The following is a 25,252-nucleotide window of genomic DNA, read 5'->3' on the forward strand; positions in this document are numbered from 1 at the left end:
CTTTCTGCTCAATTTCGTCATGAACCTAAAACCACTCTAAAAAATATAGTTGTTAATTGTTTTAAATAGTTTTACCACAGGACTTTTTGGAGCCATTACTATTTGCTTTTGTTTTGTTTTGGTTTGGTGCGCGCTGCACAGCTTGCAGGATCTTAGTTCCCCGACCACGGATAGACCCAGGACAACCAGGTGCAGTGAAAGCACCGAGTCCTAACCATTGGGCTGCCAGAGAATTCCTTTTTTTTTTTTTTTGGATATTATACTCTAGATCTGTCAGTACAAGAAGTGATACAACATGCAGTCTTTTCCAAACTTATTTTAGCATTTTTGTGTTACCCTTTTAGCACCCCACGTGCCTCATAAGCTGTTCGTGAAATGCTCCTCCAAGCAGCTCCAGTCTCTCCACCTCCACTACCAAGGCTCTCATTCAGCTCTTGCCCTGCTCTGGTTCCCTAGACCTGGTCTTGTTCTCTGAAACACACTGTTGTCAGCAATCCAAGAGTGAGCCGCCTGATACTCAGATCTGACCATGTCACTCCACTGTTTACAATGCTTTAGGCTAAACTCCTTCCTAGGGTGAAGGAAGCCCCCTGTGATCTGGCCCAAACCCACTTGAGTCTCACCTCTCACCACACCTTGACTCACATCACATCTTAGAAACAGAACTGCTTGTGCTTCCTGGAATGTTCTGTGCTCTTGCAGGTTTCTGTCTCTTCCTTCACATGGTACTGTCTGGACGACTCTTCTCCTCACCCCCACCTCACCCACTGGTTAACTCCTCCCTGGCGCCCAGGACTCAGCTCAAATGCCTCTGACCTTAGGAAGGCTTCCCTGACCTTCCTAGCTCCCATAAAACATGTAAAAGAGATTCTAAGTCTGTTGCCCCATGATTCTGTAAGCTTCTTGAGAGCAGGGACTACGTCAGATTCATTTTTTTCTTATCTCTTCTTCCCAAATTCTAAAAGCTGATGGCCCCCAAGGCTCAGTCCTCTTCTCTTCATGCTCTCTCCTTAGGCGATTTCATCTGGTCTCATGGCTTTACATACCATCCACACCCTGATGACTCCCAAACCAATACCTCCACCGAACGATTTCCAACGCAGACGCCTACCTTTGCTCTCATTTTTTTCCAGATCTCCACACGATTGGTTCCTTATTCAGGTCTCAGTTCCAATGTAACCTCCTCCTGACTGTTCCATCCAAACGGTCCCATATCCACCCTCTAAACTTGTCTTACCTTGTATTATTACTACCTGAAATCAAATAGTTTAGTTACTTGTTTATTGTCCATCTCTCCTACCACTCTACCCCATGAGATCAGGGAGTTTTGATTCAGTGCTTCATTCCAGAGCCTAAGACAGTGCTTGGCACATTGTAAGCACTTGTTAAATATTTGTTGAATGAATTAATACCTAACACATAATGGCACACAATATGTGCTAACATTTGAGTGCAAAGTGCCCTGTGTGCTAAATGCACCACAGGAATTGCTTCATTTTACCTTAAGTATTACCATGAGTCCCATTTTACACTGAGACCCAGGGGCTGAGTAGCTTGCCCAGGTCACAGAGTAAGAAGGGATATGAACACTGGCAGTCTGATCCAGAGCTGACTTTCTTAGCCACTGTGCTATCCTCTCACTTACACCTGGAAGTATTCAAAAGGTGTACTCCAAGGAAGGGTGGGTGTGGGCTCAGCTTTTTATTGGCTGGGGGCTGGGGGGGGAGTGCTTCTAGTTCTGATGTTCTGGGACTCCAGTAGGTACAGAAATCCAGAGTTCCCTCCCTCACAACTCTAGACACCCCTGGAGAAAGGCCCCCTTTCTGACTGCCTGGGCCTGGTCCTGGCCCCTGGGTATGTTCTGTACAAAGTTTTTTGTTTTTTAATGGAAACACAGTTGACTTACAATGTTGTGCTAATCTCTGCTGTATAGCAAAGTGACTCAGTTATATACATATATACATTCTTTTTTTATATTCTTTTCCATTATGTTGCTTATCCATCCTAAATGTAATAGTTTTCAAAAATACGGAAAGTGAGGGAACTGCCCCTGGAAAGCAGAAAACCTGCGTGGAACTCACCCTCCTCCAAGAGGGACACAGTGAGAGCAAGCGAGCGGTCCTTCCCTGCAATATTTATTAAGGAATTTACACATACACAGGAGAAAGGCAACCAGGAGTTGTGATTCCCAAAGATGAAATCTTTTAAGCAAAGTTTTCTTGTTTTAATTTTCAAGTAGGGTGAACGATGACTAAGAGGAAAGCTGCCCAGGCACTCTGCCTCATACACCTGGACAGGTGGGGACACAGAGCAGCCTGGACACACCGGCAGGAGAGAGCAACTGGCAGGGCGGAGAGGGGAAAGGAGGACGGGAGCTACCAATGAGATTGTACCTTTTTTTAACTAAAGAAAAACTGGCAACAGTTTTAGGCTGTTGTTAAATTAACTCCTCTCTGTTGCAAACCTAAAACTAAAAAAACAAAACCAAAAATACCCAGAGCAGATGGGGAGGGAGTGGGAGGTGGAATACACACACACACACACACACACACACACAAGCAGTACACATGTTAAGCTCTGCATTCCCACGGGAGGGGTTGGTCCTCCAGCCACAAAGTCAGATCCTACTGAAGGCAGGATGGAGGCAGGGAAATGGGTGTGTGTTTTTGTGGGGAACCTTCGTAGAGTCTTTGGTGTTAATAAAGGCTGGCCGAAGCAGCAAGTCCTGAAGCCTCAGATCCAGAAAGCAATTCAGGGCAAAGTAGAGTCATATTTTTGCTCGTCCTCGTAGGAGGGCGTTTGCCTCATGCCAGGGCTAGGGCCAACCTGCTCTAAGACTCAAGGAATATTTAATTTGATTTCATTACTTTCTTCATTCCCGTAAGTCAGGGGAGCATGATACCTCTGTTTTCACCTCAAATTTAAACATATGGAAATAGCTTATCAGACCTTTCTGAGTCTGATAGGAGGTTTCACCTGGTGGGAAAGGTGCTCAAAGGTGTGCACATTGATCCTGCTCTAAGTGCCTTCTGCCAACAGTTGCTAAGGTGCTGGTACGAGGAGAGGACCAGGGCTGAGGCTGGGGAGGGAGTCAGGAGAGCTAGGGGACAGGCACGACAGAAAACAACAGAGAGGTCCGCGTGTTTGGGATGTGGCTGGGCTGGGCAGAATGCCAAGTCCCAAGTGACGGATTGAGCAGTTTCTAAACCAAACAGAGAGAGGTAGGAAAGGGGATGGGGGTGGGGGAGCAGCTGGGGAAAGAGGAAACGGGGAGAGAGGCGGCTGAGGAGAGTGGTAGTCATCCAGGTGCGTTGTGTTTATTTCCACATCTGAGGGCTGAGAGTCTGATTTGCTGCCTGTCCGTTCCCGCCGTTCATGGACTGTCCATAGCTCAGCATGCCGTTGGCGCCACAGAAGTTCATCCCAGCCATCTGCTGGGTCATCTGAAAGGGAGAGAGGAGACTCTCAGACCAGGCTGTGGGCCTGTGGCCAATTAGAGCAACAGGCAGGGAAGGAGTCCTTCCGCCTGCGGGGAGGGGAGAGTGAGACAAAGGGGAGCTCTGTCGTGGTACATAACTGCCCTGAACCCTCTCGGATCATTCCGAGGATACCAGACCACGAAGATGAAGGCCTTTCCAGAAGGGAGATGTTGTCTGAGACTAGTGCTCAGTAAGGGGAAGGGGGAATCCTGGAGCGAGTCAACATAAAAGCGGCATGGGAGGTTAGTCTCTCTCTCTTTTCCAATCTCTCATCCTGAAAAGAAGGGGCCTGTTGTGAACTGGCCGTGGCCAACCCTGAGAGTATAAAGAGAAGCCTCCACGCTGGTGCGCCTGTCTTATCTCCAGCAGAGTCATTACTGACAGTGTCAGGGAAAGTACTCCAGCAGAGAGAAGAAGAAGAAAAGGAAACTGGACGATTCAGAATGAACAAAGGAAGGCAAAAAAAAAAAAAAAAAAAAAAAAAAGACCAACATGTCTTCAGGACTTCAGTGTATGAGAAGGGAAATTGCTGGGAGAAAAGAGTCGGTGGCATCAGGCCTGGGTGGGGTTGGGGCCTCTTTATGAATTCAGTTGAAAGCCTGGGCTCTGGCAGTGAACAGAAGAAGCTATTTCTCAAAGAAAAATGCCTTAAATTTCCCAAGCCTGGTCCATTTTCTGTTTAAGTTCTTTTCCTTTAGGAGAAGGTATAACTATTTTCCTTCCACCAGCTTTTAAAGAAAATTTCAAATTTACAGAAAGGTTGAAAGAATAGTACAATGAAACCCATATATCGCTCCTTAAATTCACCAATTGTTAACATTTTTGCCTTATTCTCTCTCTGATATATACATATGTGTCAGCTTTTTAAAATTTTTGATGGGCACTGAAAATTGCACATATCGTGACATTTCACCCCTTAATAAGTCAGGAGTCATCTCATAAGAAAGAATACTTTCCTAGAACCACATTACAACTAATATGTCCAAGATGTTTAATATTAACACTATATTCTAATATACATTACGTTTCAATTTTACATCTCTTTAGTCTCCTTTAATCTAGAAGAGTTCCCCCTCCATTTTTCCCTGACACTGTTTTAAGAGTCCAGGTTGGTTATTTTACAGAAAATACTTCAATTTAGATTTATCTCATGTTTTCTTATGACTGGATCCAAGTTAAATGTTTTGGGCAAAACTTCTATGTAAGTGATAATGTGTCCTTCTTAGTATAAGATACCAGGAAGCACATGAAATTAATGTGCCCCACTGTTGATAATTCTATGTTTGATCACTTATCTAAGGTTGTATCCATCATATGTTCTTTCACTGTACTTAATAAGTAATCTGAAGGGTATTTCTTTGAGAATGTGTGAATACCCTGTTCTTTCTACAATTATTAGTTGTCACTCTTCAGCAAAGAAGGCTTTCCCTCCTTCTATCCCACACCCACTTTTAAAAAATATCACTATGGACTCATGGATTTTTTTTCTTGTCTACAGAGTCTAAAAGTTTACTGGGATATGTTAGAGTTGACCATTCTGAGTCAATTTTTCCAGATACACAGTGGGTTCTTTCAATACTATATTCAAGTCTTTTATTTCTAAGAATGGTTTTGTATTATAGTTTTAAATATATTAATTCTGTTCCACTATTTTGTCTTTTTCTTTGGGAGTCTCCAAATATATTTATGTTAGGTCTTCTTTGCCTAACTTCTGCATTACTTTCTCTCTGATTCTTATTACAGCTCTCTATATTTAGTTCTCTTCTCTGAGCTGTTTCATGCCTTTCCTCAATGCCAAATATATTTTCAGTTGAATCTATTCTCCTTTGACTAACTTGTAATTCAGTCTATTTCTAAAATAATTGTGTCATTTTTCAATTTGTTTCCTGAGTTCAGTAAACTTTCACTTCACAACTTCCACTTTTTGTCCATTTTGCTTGTAAGTTTTTAAATTTCTGATTCAGGCTGTTTTGTCTTATCTGCAAGTGTTTGTTATAGGACATTTAATTCAGATTGGTGGATTGTGTAACAGTTTTCTTCTACTTCGTGACTGCTTTTGGGGAAGAATTTCCACTTCCTGAAATGTTTTGATTTTTCATTTTCTTCTCACGGTAGTTTTGTACGAATGTCATCTGCCACTTTCTGTTTAGTTTGTAGTGCTCTATTTTTCCAAATCAGCAATAATACACACAAGTGAGAGGGTCTGGGCAGACTACTAGATTTGTTAGTACAAGAGCGCCCTCTTCTGTTAGTATAGTGAAATGATTATTTGGTGTGAAGGAGAATGGTGGATCTTCTGATTTTGTGATTCTCTTTTCCACTTCTCATTTCTTACTTCCCCTTCGCCACCAGGTCTCCAAAGAGCACCCCCTCCTTCTAGGTCATCCCCATCTCTCCTAGACACATGCTTTTCCGAAGCTACCACCCATAAACCTATATATTTCAAGTCCCTTGTTTTTGATTCTCCAAGTAACCGGAGTTCTACTCCACCACGTCTCAGACCTCTTCTCAGCATGTCTCTAATCAGGACAGGGCCTTCCCTTTCTAGGGGGTGATTTTATCTATGCTCTGTCACCTCTAGCCCCCTGCTCCCTCTCCTCTTTTCACATGGTCTCTCTGTGATGCTGGCTCTGCTGGCTTTCGGTGTTTATGTGCCTACTGTCATGTAGTTTGAGGTTTGTCGTATTCTATTAGCTGCGGTAGTCGTGAGTTATGGGTGCTTTTATCTGCACTCATTGTTTCTCTGTATAGGTTGTTTTGATGAATGTGTGGAGAGTTTTAGAATTAGGCAGTTACCCTTATTCTACAGGAACCCAAAATGCCTTAGAAAGTCTGAGGTTAGACAGATCTTCTGTTAAAAAAATAAATAAATGAAGCAAACCCGAGAATGTCTCTGGCAATATCTCATTTACACTGTGAGGATTCAAAGGGTAAGGGAGAGACACTAAGTGAGACAGACTTGAGGGAGGCTCAAAACTCTTGTGCTGAGTGAAATGGAGCCGCTTACCTGAGTAAGGTTCCACTGCAGCTGCTGAGCTGGCTGAACCCCATACATAGTCTGGGGCATAGCTGCCATGCCTGCCATGTAGCCAGCCTGCTGGGTGGTCATCATTCCGTTTGGCACACCCATCATGGATGCCTGCATGCCACCCATATAGCCTGCAGGCATGGCCATGGGGGCAACCATACCAGAAGCTCCTGGCTGAGCTACCATGCCTACTGGTGGGGGCATCATGCTCCCCATTAGGCTGTTAGGAGGTGTAACCCCAGGGAAGCTGGGGTAGGCTGTGGGATATGCCATCTGAGCAGGAGCCATGAACATTGCTGCCAAGAAAACATACATACAGATCTGTTAAAGAGGAACGCGTACAAGGTGAGTCCAAACTCTCACCGGCTGCTCCTTTCCAGCTAGAATTCCTCAGGATTACTCAACTCAGAATGCTCTTTTACACAGCAAAACGGTTGGACAGAGCCCCTACAGGACTTGCTATGGCTTCCAGTGGGCTGCTGACCCAGCCACTTCCCCTTTAGGGTCCAGATCCGGACCCTGGGTCAGACCCCACAGAGCTGTGATGCCAGACCCCACAGAAGTATGGCTCTGAGTTACGTTAACCTCTATCTCCCGATACTTGGTAGCTTCACAAGGAATGTCATGTTCAGGTTTGTTTGGAGTGTGATGTCCTGGCCCCCAGAGCAACTAACCCTGTCACAACAAATGATTCCTGCATGTAAGGCCTCACGTCTCTGTCCGGCACATTGCCGTGACCCCCATGAACTCTACCTTGGGCAGGCATCTGAGGCGTCTGGGATCCATACAGTGAAAGGATGGAGTCTTTAGAGAGCTGCTTCTTGCCTGTTTCTTCTGATTTGCTCCCTGGCTCTGGAAACAGGTTTAGGTTTTCGGGAACACTCCCCGCGGTTGGCATGGAACCTACAACCTTAGGGCAAAGAGGGAGGGGGGTGGGGATTGGAATGGTCCTCATGGGGGGTCTCTGTAAGGACCTCCCGCACCTCTCTGCCGCTTCTAACATTTGCAAAGGAATTTGTGGCTCGAGTTAATAGCTTCCTGACACTTTTACCATACAAATATCTGGAAACACCTGATAGTTAAGCTCTGGTACAATTCTTTGTTCTTTAGCAAAACAATGTGATTTGGTGGAAAACTAACACATAAACAAATAAAAATGACCTACAACCGATGCATCCAGAGAGAACTGAACTAAGATCCCAGTGCCACCACTTACTAGTTGTGCAACAAGAAACTAGTCACATTAACTTTTCTGAACTAACATGTCCTCATCTATAAAAGATCCATTTTGCAGGGTTGTGGTGAGTATTTTAGTCTTTTTTTTTTTCGCGGTATGCGGGGCTCTCACTGCTGTGGCCTCTCCCGTTGCGGAGCACAGGCTGCAGACGCGCAAGCTCAGTGGCCATGGCTCACGGGCCCAGCCGCTCCGCGGCATGTGGGATCTTCCCGGACCAGGGCACGAACCCGTGTCCCCTGCATCGGCAGGCGGACTCTCAACCACTGCGCCACCAGGGAAGCCCTGTGGTGAGTATTTTAAATCATAAATGAAATATACAAAATGAGACACAAAATCACCTAGCACTGTGCCTGTTGTACACAGCAGGTATTCCACACACGGTAGCCATTAAAGGTTTCAAGTCTTTCCTACTTACAAACTCTCTGGCAATAACTCAGGCTGAGGAGCTGACCTAGAGGATCAGCCTTTACAATCTGACACACCTTCAACAGAAGTTCACTCAAAGGGCCCACTCTTTTGGGGCAGGAGACAACATGGAATGAATAGTAATCTTAGGCTGTAACAGAGATGATAACGTTAAGGGAAGAATCAAGAAAACCAAAGTCCAATTCCACCAAGGAAGCATGACTTGGTTCCATGATTAAGTTATCAAAATCACCCTTTCCAGAATGCCCTTTAATCCTGAGGCACCTACAAGACTCACCTTTCTGGAAACCGAAGAAGAGGGAGATGGAACAGAGGCCAAAAGATCTAAATCCTTCTCTAGGGTATTACTGGTCTTACTGTTTGCAATGGAACAGGACACAGGAGCATCTGGAAAGACAGATCAAAGTTAAAACGTAGCACTGCTCGTTAAGCCCATTCCTTCCTTCTATTCTAGACACAAAGCAGCGAAGGCCCACATGCTCCATCATGGACCCAGAAATCTATGCTCTGGAACCACCCAGCTTGGATGGGGCATCTCACAAGAGGCCTCACCCCACATTCCCCAGAACAGTCTGGAGAAGACTGTAGTCCAGCTTTCAGGCAAAGGACAGCAGAAACCCAGGCTCGAAGGCTATGTTAGCACCACCACAAGGGGGCTGGCTGGCTCCTTTCGGGCTATTTGAGGAGCAAAGCTGTGTAGGACTCATTTTCAGAGAGAAATGAAAAGTACAGATATTAGAAGCCGAAGTACCCAATAACCTAAATCAGCAGGAATGGACTGACACAAAGTATAGCCATCAATACTGTGAAAGGTAAGAACAGGCTCTTATTTCTGAAAGGGGTAGAACCACTAGCTCAGGGTTTCAAAAGTTTGGAGGAAAATCATGATCACAAGGTAATGGGCTGCCTCAGAAACAGGATGCACCTGGAAAATGAGAGGGATGGGGGCAGGGCTCACAGGTGCTGGTTTAGTGAAACTTGCTAACGTTTAATGAATGCTTAGTTTGTGCTGGGCAAGGAGCTAAGAGTTTTAGAGGCATCATCTCTTTTAACCTTTCCAACATCATCTTTGAAGTAGACTCGTATCATCCTTACTACATAGGTTAGGAAAGTAATGTTTAGAGGTTGAGTAAGCTACCCAAGGTCACATAGATAGTAAGTGGCAGAGTTGGGACTTTGGCTTCAAAGGCCATGCTCCACCACTACTGTACTTAACCACTACTCTATCACTGTACATTTTTCACAGTACAGTGAAAAATGAAACACCTCTTAGAACAACTGCTTAGATGTAAAACAACAGGAAGAACACGAGGGAACAATCTTAGTGACGAAGCCACCAACTGAAGAGTCCCATCTCTACCTATCTTCCCAGGATCACAGAGAATTCATCAAAATTTGTATGATTATGGGAGTGGAAAAGTCTAACTCTTACCAAGGCCCAACAAATCCATGACAGGTGCTGTGGATTTCGGGGAACATTTCCGAGGTAGCTGTAGATCTTCTTTTTTCTGTGGCTAAGGTGAAAATACGTTACAGAAAAAAATAAGCAGGTGTTTTTGAACCTTCTATTCTCCTCTCTACTGTAAAGCCACAGGGATTCTTGTGGCATGGTTGCTGTTATTCAAAGAGAGTTACCAAAGAAACACAACTCAGGAAGTATCGTGTGAAAAAATCAAGTCAGGAGGCACAGTGCAGAAATCAAAGCTAAAGTGAAAAACAAAGCTGTCATCTGTGCTTATTTGGCTTTCTGAAGAGACAGACCTTTCTGAAACCAAGACAACCACAGATCAGGGTATCCAACAGGAGCAGCAGTTTCTGGTCCCAGGAAAAGCCAAGAATAAAGGCAGGTGTCCGACGGTACAAGAGCCAGCACATCTCCCAGTGATTAGAAAACCTTTAATACCGAAAAGGAGCTCAGTTAAAGGTTACCTAATTCACTCTGCCAGTATCACTAAGGAATGTGTTCTGCAGACAGTGCAATTCAGAATGATGATAAAAGACCCTTCCTTAAGCAAATAGTAAAAAGTCCTCTTTCCCAAGAATCTAAACTCCTATAGTGGAGCATCTACTAACACTGCCACAATATGTCCTGTGGGAAAAGAAAGGTGTCTACTTCCATATGACAGAGAAAGAATACAAGAAGGGATGGTTTAAAATGGATGAGGATAACCTGGCTTCTGGACTGTCCTTAACCACAACAGGAAAACGAGGTAAAGAAGGTCTAAGGAGAGAAGGACTAATGTAGCCTCTGCTCAGAAGGTGTCACAGAGCCTTGGCATTCTGCCATGAAACGTGCCTCTTGCTCAGATGGGACAGATGCATTTCCTAAGCTCCCATCTGGACCCCAAAAGAAGTGTTACAGAGCAGATCAGGCAGCAACAAGGCAATGAGAAAGCAGCAGAAATGTCAGCGGGTGATCTAACCCAAACGTGGCCCCCCTTTAGCCCCAGGTGCAACGGTGCGATATGCTATCAACACCACCCCACCTGTCCCCTCCACATGTGAACACGCCATGTGAACAAGGCCGTCCACACAGTGCACATACTTCCCCACTTACCATTTTAACTTTCTCAAAAACAACAGGTTCCATTTTTTTCTCCGGAGCTGGTTCGCTCCCTCTTTTCCACTTGTCATCTTTTTCTTTCTATGATGATTTAACAAAACAAGACAAAGAACAGGCCCCATGGTGACTAACAGTTCAACAAATTATAACCTCAAATGGCCCAAAAGGACACAAATATCCCTACTGAATCTGATGTAGGAGTCTGACAAACTCGGGGTTTCTTGGTGTGGGGCATGAGCGTTAGCCTCTTCCACCCTGGCCTCAAGACTGCAAGAGGCATCTTTCAAATTTCTTAAGCACCTCCCTCCTTGTTCTGTCTAACACACTTATGACCGCTAGTGTGCAGATGGGGTTATCTACAGGGGTTAAACCATTTCACCGGTTTTGCTGCCCCCTTTTGACCCTAGTTTAACTTGCTCAACTTGGCACAGGGGTGAATACTGTTCATCTTACTCGGCATACAGCCTTTGTGATTTTCTAACTTCCATCAGAAGTTTTCTCCCACTTCATCTCCTTTCTTAAAAATAAGAAAATAAACCAAGCTTAAAGATTAGAAAAACAAAAACCAAGAAAATAAGGCAAAAATGAGTAAAAGGATTCAAGTATCCCTTTTAGGGTGTCCTGAATGCATCATCTGTATAAAACCAAAAATCACATCAAAACCAGAATATTAGAAAGTCTTTCTCAGTTTTTGTTACTTTCAGAGGCAGTTTCATAATACTTTCACAGATTATACCGTTACTGGTCACATTTTTATCATCAAATCTCAATGCATAACAGAGCCACAAAGTAAACAAGAACACAGGCATATAAAAGGAAGTAGAGGCGGCGGAGGCGGGGCTGGCGTCGGGCGAGCCGCAGGCAGTGGTCGAGGAGGCGAAGCGGCGGACGGCAGCCCGACAAATAGCGCCCGCGCTGCGGCCCACGGGACCGCGCCGCGACCTCCCGGGCCGGCGCCGAGGAGCGCCCGCCGCCGCCGCCGCCGCGCGCGTACCAAGGTTATGAACGTGATTTCTGATGAAACTGGATTGGAATAATTTTCATGATTTTTGTGTATTTATATATATTTTAAAATTTTGCATTTGACTTAAAGTGCCGTGAGAAAATCTGCGTGTTGCAAGGTGGTGCTAGCCACCTCCTTGATTTGGGTGCTCTTGGATATGTTCCTGCTGCGTTACTTCAGTGAATGCAACAACTGTGATGAAAAATAGAGAGAGGACTTCCTGCTGGGGATGTTCTAGAGCCAGTACAAAAGCCTCATGAAAGTCCTGGAGAAATAGGGAAACCAGTCGTCATTCCTACTAAAGAGGGTCAAGAAAAGATGAAAGACATGTTTAAAATCTATCAGTTCAATTTAACTTCAAGTGAGATGACTGCACTCAACAGATCTTTACCAGATGTTAGGTTAGAAGGGTGTAAAACAAAGGTGGATCCAGATAATATTCCTGAATACAAGGAATATTATCACAACGAGTGTGGTGATTGTTTCCCACAATGAGGCTTGGAGCACACTTCTGCGAACTGTCCATAGTGTCATTAATCGCTCACCAAGACACATGGGAGATGAAATTGTTCTAGTAGATGAGGCCAGTGAAAGAGACTTTTTGAAAAGACCTCTAGAGAGTTATGTGAAAAAATTAAATTACCAGTTCATGTCATTCGAATGAAGCCATGCTCTGGATTGATCAGAGCTAGGTTAAAAGGAGCTGCAGTGTCTAAAGGCCAAGTGATCACCTTTTAAGATGCTCACTGTGAGTGTACAGTGGGGTGGCTGGAGCCTCTCTTAGCCAGGATCAAACATGACAGGAAGACAGTGGACTATCCTATCATTGATGTGATCAGTGATGATACTTTTGAGTACAAGGCGGGTTCTGACATGACCTATGGCGGATTCAACTGGAAGCTTAATTTTCGCTGGTATCCTGTTCCCCAAAGAGAAATGGACAGAAGGAAAGGTGATTGAATTCTTCCTGTGAGAACACCTACAATGGCAGGAGGCCTTTTTTCAATAGACAGAGATTACTTTCAGGAAATTGGAACATATGATGCTGGAATGGATATTTGGGGAGGAGAAAACCTAGAAATTTCCTTTAGGATTTGGCAGTGTGGAGGAACTTTGGAGATTGTTACTTGCTCACATGTTGGACATGTGTTTCAGAAAGCTACACCCTACACGTTTCCAGGAGGCACAGGGCAGATTATCAATAAAAATAACAGATGACTTGCAGAAGTGTGTATGGATGAATTCAAGCATTTCTTCTATATAATTTATCCAGGTGTTACAAAGGTAGATTATGGAGATATATCACCAAGACTTGGTCTAAGACGCAAACCCCAATGCAGACCTTTCTTTTGGTACCTAGAGAATATTTATGCAGATTCTCAGATTCCACATCACTATTTCTCTTTGGGAGAGATACGAAATGTGGAAACAAATCAGTGTCTGGATAACATGGCTAGAAAAGAGAATGAAAAAGCTGGAATTTTTAACTGTCATGGTATGGGAGGTAATCAGGTTTTCTCTTACACTGCCAACAAAGAAATTAGAACAGATGACCTTTGCTTGGGTGTCTCCAAACTTAATGGCCCAGTCACAATGCTCAAATGCTACCACCTAAAAGGCAACCAACTTTGGAAGTATGACCCGGTGAAATTAACCCTGCAGCCTGCGAACAGTAATCAGTGCCTAGATAAAGCCACAGAAGAGGATAGCCAGGTGTCCAGCATTAGAGACTGCAATGGAAGCCAGTCCTAGCAGTGGCTTCTTTGAAATGTCACCCTTCCAGAATTCTGAGACCAAATTTACAAAGAAAGAAAAAAATAAGGATTGACGGGGCTACCTCAGCATCCATTTCTGCCACATTCTTAAGTAGCAAAAAAGGAAAAGTGCTTTCCTCCTGTAGGATGTAGGGTTTATCAGCCATTAAAACTTAGACTGCTCTTGCTTTCACTAGCTGTGAACCGGCCCTCCTGTCCAAGGATACGAAACTACGTAGTAGCAACACTGTGCACACTGATGTTTACAAGATTGGAAGAGTCTTCCATCAAGAATCATTGTAGGGCTTCCCTGGTGGCGCAGTGGTTGAGCGTCCGCCTGCCGATGCAGGGGACACGGGTTCGTGCCCCGGTCCGGGAGGGTCCCACGTACCGCGGAGTGGCTACGCCCGTGAGCCATGGCTGCTGAGCCTGCGCGTCCGGAGCCTGTGCTCCGCAACGGGAGAGGCCACAACAGTGAGAGGCCCGCGTACCACAAAAAAAAAAAAAAAAAAAAAAAAGAATCATTGTAAAGAATATTCAGACTGAAACAATCTACGAAATGTGATTTCCAGAGAGCTGTACCTTTTATGGTTTGCTTGCACATCAGTAATTTCTGCTGAATATGCTGTTATAATGAAGAGGCGTTCAAGATTTTTTTTCTGATTAGAACTGGTAGCCAGTGTATTAAATATTGATATAAAAAAATGAAAAAGAACTGGAACCAGATTCAGAATCATGAAAACATTTTTATAACAATTAAAAAAACTGTATTAAACAGGGTTTAAAGGAAATTAAAACAGAACTATGAGAAGTACAATTTGTTATAGTATCAAATTTCTATATAGATTTTATACCTCAGTGGGGAAAAATAACCGATTCCGATGACATTCATTCTGTTTTCACCTGTGATAGTCATGGATGCTTTTCTTTTCCCTTGGGGTGCTGAAATTGAGCTGAAAAAGTGGCTCTTTGAACATAGTTTTAATGCTTTCTACAGTTTTTTTAATTTAGTTTGTGGGCTGTTGGAATTGTAATTTTTAATTGCCTTCAAAATATGGAGATTTAAAATAACGTCTGGTCTCACTGAACAAGTTTGATATCTCAGTTGCTCTTGGGTCAACTGGCTTATAGACCTTCTCTCATACACACAAATTTCTTGTTAGATTTTCAACTTCCTAACTTGATTCAACTGATTATGCGTAATACCCAAGATTCATACTACTGTACTACAGATTTTTCGCAGCAATAAATCTTCTGTTCTTTGTTTATGATTCCACTCAACAAAAGGCCTGTAGAAGTGATTTATTATTTGGGTATTTGGAGATGATACATTTGATGGTTTTTTGGAAAACTTTTTTCACTGCATACTCAGATGTGCTTCATTGTCAAGTGCATATTTACATTAGGTTCTTGAATTGTAATGTTGATCTGCTGCTTTTTTAAAAAATAAAATTTGACTGAAAACAAAAGGAAGTATAGCATAAACATGAAAAATGGTCAGCCCTGCTAATGATCGAAAAGTGAAATTTAAAATTCATTTTGGGGGGAATTCCCTGGAGGTCCAGTGGTTAGAACTCTGCGCTTACATTGCTGAGGGCCCATGTTCAATCCCTGGTTGGGGAGCTAAGATCCCTCAAGCTGCAAGGCATAGCCAAAAAAAGCACTTTTTGAGGGAGAAAAATCTTAATGATAATATCTAATATTGGTAGGGATTGAGTAAAACTACCACTCTTACCCAATGCTGAGAAGAGAGTATAAAATAGCACAACTTCTAGAAAGTATATTGGCAAAAGTACAAAGAGATAAATACTGAAACCCTTTACCCTAGATAATACGGTATTTTGTAATGTATCTTAAGAAAATAATCCAAAACATGGAAAAGGTTATATACACCAAGAACTTCATCCCAGAATTTTATATGCTGAAGAAAAACTTAACCTTTATGCCACAGGGGAGAATAGTAAAATAAACTGTGATCTAGTTACTCACTGAATAAGATTCAACAATTACAAGTTGTGAAAATTAACAAGTAACGTTACAAAAAAAATGATCTGTTAAGTCGAGTGAAAGCAGGAGACATTCTATATAACTGTATTATAATTACGCCTCCAAAAAGTAGGAGAAAATGGGGGAACACACCAAAACGATAATCATTAGTAAAGATAAGAGTAGGCATGGATTTTCCACTTTAACTTTCATATTATCTATAAAGTGGTATTATAATCATGAAGAACACATGCAGCTATGTCTGTTTCATGCATAGTGTAATGCTTTAATACAGAACACTATTTCTTGAAGTTAAAAATGTCTTATCTGTCCATTTAAAAAGAATACTCTTTAATTAACAAAGCCAGTTTCTTTTAGATTTGATAATAAATGCCTTCACTTAGCAAATATTAATTCTTGGCATATAAATCTTTGCAAGAGTATTTTTTAAAAATCTAAGTACATCAAATAAAAAAGTTTGAAATAGCTCTTCGGCACATAGGAAATATTTCCTTCCCAAATGAAAACATTCAGTGAGTAAAACAGGCTGCTTTCATGGGTACGGTACACCAGCAACCTAATTACGAATGAACACTATCTATCTCCATATGGCTACTCTTTCCTCTTCTCCCACCTTCTGAATTATCTCAGATACCTTTTTCTGACCTTGTCTGATTTCATATGGTCTGGTACAATGAATAGAGCTAAGGAAACAGACCATAGTTTTCTAGTGAAAGGAAACGTTTGTGCTTTGGTTTCAAACCCTTTTTGATGATGCCATCCAAGCCACAGCTGTGCACTGGGTTAATTCTTTCTTGGGACAGTTACAATAACTTCCAGGTCCCTTTTCTGGATGACTGTGAGGTAAGAGTCCTTCATACTAAGTTGAGAAGGAATTATCTTTACCTAACTACACGTATTACCCTGCACTTGCCTACACTGAAATTCACCTCCCAGTTAGTGTCCTTTTTCACACAAGCTCAAAAGATCAGTCTGGAGCTGATTCCAATTAGCTTGACTTTAAATTACCTGGAAGGGCTTAGAGCCCTGTGTAAACTTAATGATTTCACTGGCTAGTATATCTTCCATTAAAATAAATAACAGATAGAAGATAGAGGATAGCTAGATAGGTCCTTGGCTAGAACTGGAGAATCCCATATTCTCCATACTTCCTTGGTTAGAGAAACAGTTAATTATTCCAAGGCAAATTTACTATAGAGTCTTGTCAAAGGCTTTTTGAAGGTCTAAATAGTCATATTGATTGGTTCCACTCTAGTTGTCATTAGTCAGGCATATTTTCTTCTTCCAGAAACCGTGTTGTATTTCCTCCCATATGTTATACTTGTCCAGTTATCATACACTGTATTTCAGATTCTAACTACACGCCTAGGATGAAAAGTGTACTTGGCGACTGGGAGTCTCCTAAAACCCCCTCTCAAGAACAAGGTTCCCATTGGCAGTCTGTCGACACACTGGAAATAATATGCTGGTCAAACTGAAGGAAACTCTGGTGCTTTAATTACACCTAATTTTGTTGACGGCATTTACAGCAAAAAAATGCACGCGCGCACACACACACACACACACACACACACACAGACACACGTGTATATACATACACACACATATTATTCTGTTTGGTCTAGTATGCCCAACATGTCCATTTGAAGAATTTGGAACTGGGAATCACTAACACCTAAATCCAAATCATGGTAAAGAATTCACTGGTGGTTGGTCCATCCCTGCGGCAAAAGTTTGCTCCATGATACCTCATGGTCTTGATTCTATAGCTGGCTTTTTTTTTTCTTTATGGACTTAGAGTATTTTGGTAGCTGTTCTTCAAATTCCCACCTGGGCTGATTAATAAGCAAATTACTTATTATGAACAAAACTTGAAAGATTTACAACCAACCCTAAAGGCATTGATGTCCAGACTTCGGTCCATGTATTTCTTCTTCTCATATTTATCTCGAATAAATCCCTCGACAGCTCTGCAAAAAGCTTATTAAGGATAAATCAAACAAATCTTTCTCATGGAATGACTATAAAAGGTCAATTTGTATCTCATGGAACATTGTTCTCCTCTCTCCCTCCTGCCTGGTTTCCCCATATGGCTCCTGTCTCTTCACGTGGGGTTTCCCTGACCAAAACCTTTAAATGCCTCCTTCGTGGTTACTGCAGGGAATCACCATTTCCTAGGATTTTCCTTCAGAGTAATGATAGCAGAAAATGGGATCAATCTTCATTTTGACATCAGTGGAGCCTGTGGCTGTTCTAGAATACAGGTAAAGCAGTCAGTTATCTATTTTAAAGTCCTTCAGTCAACAAGTCTTAAACAAAGGCACCCGAGTGCCCCTTATAACCTCTTGTGCCCCACTGCCAGATTCTGATCAGTGGACCCTCTGAGGGCCCCAAATCTGCATTTAACAGGTTCCACCTGCACCCACCAAAAGCAAACTCTAACAAGATGGTCTACAAATCACATTTTGAGAAGCACTGCGTTCAGGGGGTTTGGTTTTGTGAGCTGGGTGCTATCTCCTTTTGAGGGGATGGGGGAAGAAAGTTATGGATTAACTGGTCAACAACAGTTAATTCTTTGAGCTAGGACATAAAAGGGTGTTAAAAATGAATGGTTGTTTTGCTAACTCAACATAGCACAATAAATATTCTTTTTATCAAACAATGGTTTCAGAGATCCAAAAATTATTAGAGATGTCACTTTATGGAAGAATTCACAGTGAACCACTGCAGTCTTAATTCCTGAACAGTTTTCCCCACGTGACACCACCATTCTGACATTAGACAGTATATGTGGACTTCCTGTGTGTCTTGGTTGCTGGAGAGAGGAAAAGCCAGACTTCGACTAATCCACATATAAATATGGCCCAGTCAGATCATGGGTTCTGAGTCTTGTGTGACTCTCCCAAAACACCAAAAAAACCACTCAGCCTTCTGAGTTGCTCCAGAAAAGATACGGGTCTATTTGAGGTCGCCGAAAGGTCTCAGGCAGGTAGGCTTCATAAAGTCGGTTTGCCTTTCCATTCCCCATCTCTTGCATGCACTGCAATAAAAAAGATGTGGAAACAAGGAATGTCACATCAGGAAAGAACTGAAAAACTTCTCACCCAATTGTACCATTTTACAATTGAAGAACCAACCTAGGGAGTGGGAGAACCGAGATTTAAGCCTGTCTTCTGGTTTCCAATCCATAATTCTCTCTGCTCTACTCCCAACCATTTACTTTCACAGCTGTCTTTCCTGCCACCCCTCCTCCTTTTATTGAAAGATTTGTCTGACAGGATACATTTAATTCAATAATAATTCAAGATCCCATGTGAAAGTCCAAGACATAGCTGCCAATCAAAATGTCTACTTGGCAGGCAATAATCAGTGCCTAATCAGGCAGGCAATAATCAGGAACAACTACAATTCTGAGTTTATAGCAGTAATTAACCTATTCCGTTGTAGTACCAATAAATGTGCTTCTCATTAGGCTTTTGAAAGACTCTTTAACACTTGTGAGAGAGAAATTCCAAGATTTTTAAAAATCTTCAAATTTCCAAATACCTCCATGGTATGTAATTTCCTTCATAAGATACAGTAAAGTGTAACTGGAAAATATAACTAACCTTTTAGTCCTTTAGTGAATCCATAAAAATAATCTAAAGTAACTTCTAAAGCCATTTTCTATTAGGAATAACCTCTTATTTCTAACACCAACTTTAGCAACTCGTTTTGTTTGGAGCTTCTTTCCCCCAAAACAAAGGAAAAAAAAAATTTTTTTTTTTAAATTACTTTAACAAGTTTCAATGCAGGAAGAGAATATAGAACAATGAAGCCACATCGAGGTGCAGCTCTTGGGCCAGGCTGGACTCACTAACTTAAGTGTCTCATGCCCAGCCCACCAACCTAACAGCAAGCAAGATTCATATATGCATTTCTGCAATAAAACACTATTATAAGTCTATGTGTTGGAGGGTTTTCTTCTTTTAAGTGAGTATCTAAAACTATAAATGTTAGATCTGCAAATGCCAAGGCCCTTAGAAAATAATCCAAAGATCCCCCTTTATACCTTCACGGATCCATGGGGTCCTAGTCCATAGACTATTAGTGCTTTGAAGGAAGCAAAATATAAGTAGAATAACCTGTGTCTTAAATACAAAGATTAAAAATGTTAAATGTGACATACGTGTTTAACAACTAAACTGTCCTTTACCTTCACCTTTATGCCCAGTTTGACTGAAATTCATCCGGAACTACTTTTACATGGAAATATGGGAGCAGTTGACTCACTCTTGGGCTGTGTAAATACCTGGATCTGTTCCTGAGTCCACTGGTCGAGGTTAACTGATTTTACCCTGGATATGTGCACCCCGAGATTCCTGTGGATTCCAGCACATCGAATGCAGATGAACACACCAATGTTCCAGGAGGCCCATCGTGGTCCTGTGAAGGTCAGGAACAGGGCAATAAAGTACCAGTTAAAACAACATTCAAGACCCAAAGTGGAATATTTAGGTTATCAGACAACATTTCTGCTAGAACATAAGTGAGAGAACTGTTACCACAATCATCTTTAAAAAACTTTTTTTTAGATTTTATTTTAATTTTTTTGGCTGTGCTGTGCAGCTTGCAGGATCTTAGTTCCCCAACCAGGGATTGAACCTAGGCCCTGGCAGTGAAAGTGCTGAGTCCTACCCACTGGACTGCCAGGGAATTCCCATAATCACCTTTCTTTAAAAAACTGGTTTTGTTCATTCCTCCAAGAATCAGCTTTCTTTAAGTTTAAATTTTTTTAAGTGTACAACACAGTGGTTTTTAGTATTCTCAGACAGTGGTACACCATCACCACTATCTAATTCTGGTGATGGTGTACACCCCAAAAAGAAATCTCAACCCCATTAGCAAGCAGTCCCCATTTCCTCCCAACTTCCCCCCACCCCAGACCCAGGCAACCACAAATCTACTTTCTGTCTCTGTAGATCTGCCAATTCTGGACATTTATATAAATGGGATTATATAATGTGTGGGCATTTGACTAGGGAGCAGCTTTTTACAGTATCTGATAATATAAGTGTTGAAATGCAAATATTATAATACTGTTACTCATGGTTTTTAAAAATCCCAGGAGAACAATGGGAAGTCATGTCACATTCTATTTAGTATCTTACACGAACAGCCCTCCCTCAAGAAACATTTCAATGGTAGTGAGACCTGGATTCAGTTTTCCTACCAGGAAAAAAGATACAGACATGCCATGCCAGCTCAAGGCTCAGCCTGAAATTTAAAACTTTGTTTATCTTCCCCTCCCAACCAGGCCTATAAAATATGCATCCAGATTCACTTACTAGGATCCTTTCCCCTCGGGCTGATGTCCCTACTTTACCCAACTACAGAATTATTTAGATTCACAATTGTCAAATAATAAAGACACTTATAGCAATAAAAAAGAAATCTCAGATATGTATTTCAGTAAAATTCTGTTACATAATCTCCCATCCCCTGCCAACTTTGCTCACCCTAATAATCACTCTGGGAAATTTTCAAACTCTTCTTCATAATTTTTATACAGGATGAAACTGACTTACTTTTATATGACGCCTGCCAAACACCTGCTGAAAAATCACTAATATTTCCTCTGCCATCATTCCACTAAGCAGAAATTTACCACATAAAGAAGGATGATGTCAAAGTTAGAGGTTTTGATAAAGAGGTGAAAAGACACTAATTGATTTTCTACAGAGATAAAGAGGACCTGCATTTGGAGCAACAAAGGACATGAGGTTTCAATTCTGCTGGACACAGATAATAGTTTGGTTGGTCTAAGGGTTTTGGCAGCAGTTTTAATAAGGGAATGCTAAAATCATATGGCAGAAAATTATTCTTAGAAATTTGAATCTGCAATTACTATAAGTAAGAATGTAATTTTTGGACAAAGATATTACTGATACTATGGCAAAAACTACAAATACAGAAGGCTCAAGTCCTCCTTATAACCACCAGGTGGTGTTCTCTGCCTCAAATTTTATCCCAATACCCTCTTACTGCTCTAATCTTGCTAGGCTCAGATTTGTCTTCTAAAAAGACCTTCAGTCCCTTCAAATCCCCAGATTTGCACAGTAGATCTGCTATGTAGCCAATAAACACACAAATGATCCACACACTTCTTCCAGTGGGAGTTAACATAAACACAAAACAGAAAACCTAAATAGATGTGAATGAGGTTCCTTAGCGTGCTGTATGTCTATTTTGGGTTACAGTTTTCATAAAGGAACTCAGATAAAATCTAAATTATACAGGATTTAAAATGGGACCAAAAGTTAATATTTCATGTTTCTTTACCATTTTCCCTTTGCTCGAGATTCTAGAACTCATAAGATAGTTACATTATATTTGCTTGCTAACAAAATCAGAAGCCAAAAACACTAATTGAAAGGTAGCTGTGGGACTTCCCTGGTGGTGCAGTGGTTAAGAATCTGCCTGCCAATGCAGGTGACATGGGTTCGATCCCTGGTCCGGGAAGCAACTAAGCCCGTGTGCCGCAACTACTGAGCCTGCGCTCTAGAGCCCGCGAGCCACAACTACTGAAGGCCACACGCCTAGAGCCCATGCTCCACAACAAGAGAAGCCACTGCAGTGAGAAGCCCGCGCACCGCAATGAAGAGTACCCCCTGTTCACTGTAGCTACAGAAAGCCCGTGCTCAGCAACAAAGACCCAACGCAGCCAAAAATAAAATTAAAAATTAAAAAAGTAAAAAGTTACCTGTGGAATGTTATGCTATTTGCTTCCTGACCCTAAGTCTGGAGAAGGTGATTCCCAAACATCTAAGCTACTGTCACAACTGTGGAATTTCTCCAGATCCCGTTCCAGAGTATTTAACGTCTCTTTGCCTTGGAGGAATACAAGACTAAATCCTGATATTCTGGAGCCACTAACAAGGCCTCAGTATAGAAACATAGGCAATGAAAGGTCATGAAAGGTCAGAGGAAGCCTTCTCTGCTCCCCCTCCCACATCCCTCTTAAAACCTTTTCCCAGTGAAACACGGACAATTCTATCTCAGACACTCAGCCTCCTTTAGTTTTAAGCAACTAGATTTATTAATCAATAACTGCACGCTCCATAAAGGATTCTGAAATTGGAGAAAGGGAAAACACAGGAGAGATACTTCTATGGCTGAAAATATGGGAAAATGGTGTTGTTATTAAAAGCATAATCTTTGCAGCCAGAAAAAAACTTACATTTCGAAGGTCAGCTTCATCAATGATTAGCTGTGTGACCTTCAGAGAGATACTTAAGCTTCCTAAACCCCAGTTTCCTCATCTACAAAATGTGCACAATAATATTCACCTCACAGTGCTGAGAATATGGAGGGGTAATAATAAAAGAGAGCTACATATAAAAACATGGCATAGAATGAGATTACTGGAACCCATTTTCCATTCATCTCCTTCATGATAAGAGCATGTTTTGTTTTGTTTTTTAATTAATTAATTTATTTTTGGCTGTGTTGGGTCTTCATTGTTGCGCCCAGGCTTTCTCTAGTTGCGGTGAGTGGGGGCTACTTTTCGTTGCGGTGCACGGGCTTCTCATTGCAGTGGCTTCTCTTTGTTGCAGAGCACAGGCTCTAGGCATGCGGGCTTCAGTAGTTGTGGCATGTGGGCTCAGTAGTTGTGGCTCGCGGGCTCTAGAGTGCAGGCTCAGTAGTTGTGGTGCACGGGATTAGTTGCTCCGTGGTATGTGGGATCTTCCCCGACCAGGTCTCGAACCCGTGTCCCCTGCATTGGCAGGTGGATTCTTAACCACTGCGCCACCAGGGAAGTCCGAAAAGGGCATGTTAATGAATTCATATGTATAAGCCAACACTATGCAACACCACAGAATGCTGCTTGTTAGACAGGAATGTGAGTTCTAGTCCTAAAACGTCAGAATCAAAATCAACGGACTGAAGAGCAGAAAGAAACTTACCCTTGATACAATTTCAAAGTCTTCTAGAAAACATGAAATTTTAAGCAGCTTCTTTTATCTCCCTCAAAATATTCCTTGAGAATATACTACTTAAACCCCCAGCTGTTCCCCTTTTCTGTTATACGCCCCCGCCCTGCCCTGGTGTCCATACACGCCTCCACTGCACACACAGAGGAAGGTGGGAAGCTGACAGCCATCTGATGTGCCTGGATTCCACAGTACCTGGTACTGTTGCTACAAGGCCAGCCTACTTAAACATGGGATACATGCAAAGATAATCCAATTGTTCCATACACATTGGCCATGGCAACCAGGGAGAAAATACAAAAGATACCATTTTGAAGTTGAAAATGGAAAGAGACTCTGAGAGGCAATGTTTCAAACCATTCTGAAAGCAAAGAGGATGATAGACGGCGATACAAACTGGTAGTGATTAGCACAACATAAGAGCAAGGTCATGGCTAAGTGAACATATTCATCAGGGGCCTACAAGCAGGCTCAGGAAGAATTAAGCAATATTAAAATTAATAAATAATCACTCTGCAATGAGGGATCAGTAAAAATGAAGAAAGTATATGGATTTGGCTAATCTGCCAAGAAATCAGCTCTAGTAAGTACCAGCCCAGTATCAGGGAAATCTGGGCTTATACTGCCTAGTTACACGCCTTTTGACAAGATTCTCCAGGGCTTATTTCTCCATTTGTAAAATGGAAAGCATGTAAATAAATCCAATTTACATTCAACTACTGGATGGCTTCTGCATAACCGAGTTAACTACTGATGCCCAGCTGCAAATTCTTCTTGCTGCTGAAACTTCCCCCATCACCAGAGCTACTAGGCCTAGGAGGGTTCTGGGCTTGAGAAATCAGCAGAGAGAAAAGAACTAGAGTTACAGATAGCTTGAACCTACTATTATAATAATTACAACTTGTTGATCTCTAACCTATGGAGTTCCAAAAAATAAATGTTAAGGGGGAAAAAAAAAACATTGCTAAATCAATGGATACCCATAAGTTAGACCTGCCAGCATCTTGGAGCTGTTGAAAAACTCTTCAGCAGGAAGGGTCAAGAAAGGGAGAGAAATTCTCTTCCATCTTCCATCCAAGTCCTGTTGAATCTACCTTGGAAACTTTCCCAGAATCTATCCATTTCTACCTATACCTTCTCATATCTCACCTATAAGCATTCATTTTTTTAAAATGGGCGTAAGATTTTCTTGTTAGCTCTTCTTTAAAAATTTTTATTGAAATATAGTTAATTTACAATGTTGTATTAAGCATTCATTCTTTTAATATTATTTATTGAGTACCTACTATGTGCCAAGCACTCTGCCTGCTAGGTACCAGGAATACAAAGGCAGAGACAATAAAGATGAGATCCCCTATTTCAAAGAGCTCACAGAGTAACAACTAAACAAACTCCCACCAGAATAATCTCTCCAAAACACAAATCTGTACAGATCAGGCCCCCAAATGTAAACTTTTCATGTAGTCTCAAATATAGAGGTGAAAATGTAAATTGGTGCTAATTTTCTGAATGGCATATTCCAAACTGAACTCTCAATCTCTTGCCACAAAACCTGTTCTTCCTCCATTCTTCTCCATCTTAATCAATTACACCTCCATCCGTTCAAACGCAGCAGTCAGAAATTTATACATCATTTTCTTTCTTTTTTTTTTTTTTTTCCTGCGGTACGCGGGCCTCTCACTGTTGTGGCCTCTCGCGTTGCGGAGCACAGGCTCCGGACGCGCAGGCTCAGCAGCCATGGCTCACGGGCCCAGCCACTCCGCGGCATGTGGGATCTTCCCA

The 25,252-nt window shown here is 42.0% G+C and overlaps 1 protein-coding gene and 1 pseudogene across 3 annotated transcripts in view; one reads left to right on the forward strand and one right to left on the reverse strand.

The window, feature by feature from the left end:
- Nucleotides 1-2,118: 2,118 nt before the first annotated feature.
- Nucleotides 2,119-25,252, reverse strand: part of SMAP2 (small ArfGAP2) — a 47,787-nt gene continuing 24,653 nt past the window's right edge. For all 3 annotated transcript variants that reach the window (XM_019938044.3, XM_073791490.1, XM_019938046.3), the window contains 9 exons: nucleotides 19,789-19,922; nucleotides 18,452-18,537; nucleotides 17,389-17,467; nucleotides 10,728-10,814; nucleotides 9,603-9,684; nucleotides 8,448-8,557; nucleotides 7,261-7,417; nucleotides 6,487-6,803; nucleotides 2,119-3,443 (listed from right to left, as the gene is read on the reverse strand). In XM_019938044.3, the coding sequence (XP_019793603.1) occupies nucleotides 3,318-3,443; nucleotides 6,487-6,803; nucleotides 7,261-7,417; nucleotides 8,448-8,557; nucleotides 9,603-9,684; nucleotides 10,728-10,814; nucleotides 17,389-17,467; nucleotides 18,452-18,537; nucleotides 19,789-19,922 (1,178 nt within the window). In that variant the 3' untranslated portion in view covers nucleotides 2,119-3,317. The remainder of the gene's footprint in view (nucleotides 3,444-6,486; nucleotides 6,804-7,260; nucleotides 7,418-8,447; nucleotides 8,558-9,602; nucleotides 9,685-10,727; nucleotides 10,815-17,388; nucleotides 17,468-18,451; nucleotides 18,538-19,788; nucleotides 19,923-25,252) is intronic.
- On the forward strand, nucleotides 10,889-12,909 carry LOC101316149 (polypeptide N-acetylgalactosaminyltransferase 1 pseudogene; annotated as a pseudogene).

The sequence above is a fragment of the Tursiops truncatus genome, chromosome 1 (genome assembly GCF_011762595.2).
Source record: "Tursiops truncatus isolate mTurTru1 chromosome 1, mTurTru1.mat.Y, whole genome shotgun sequence".
NCBI classification, from domain to species: Eukaryota; Metazoa; Chordata; class Mammalia; order Artiodactyla; family Delphinidae; genus Tursiops; species Tursiops truncatus.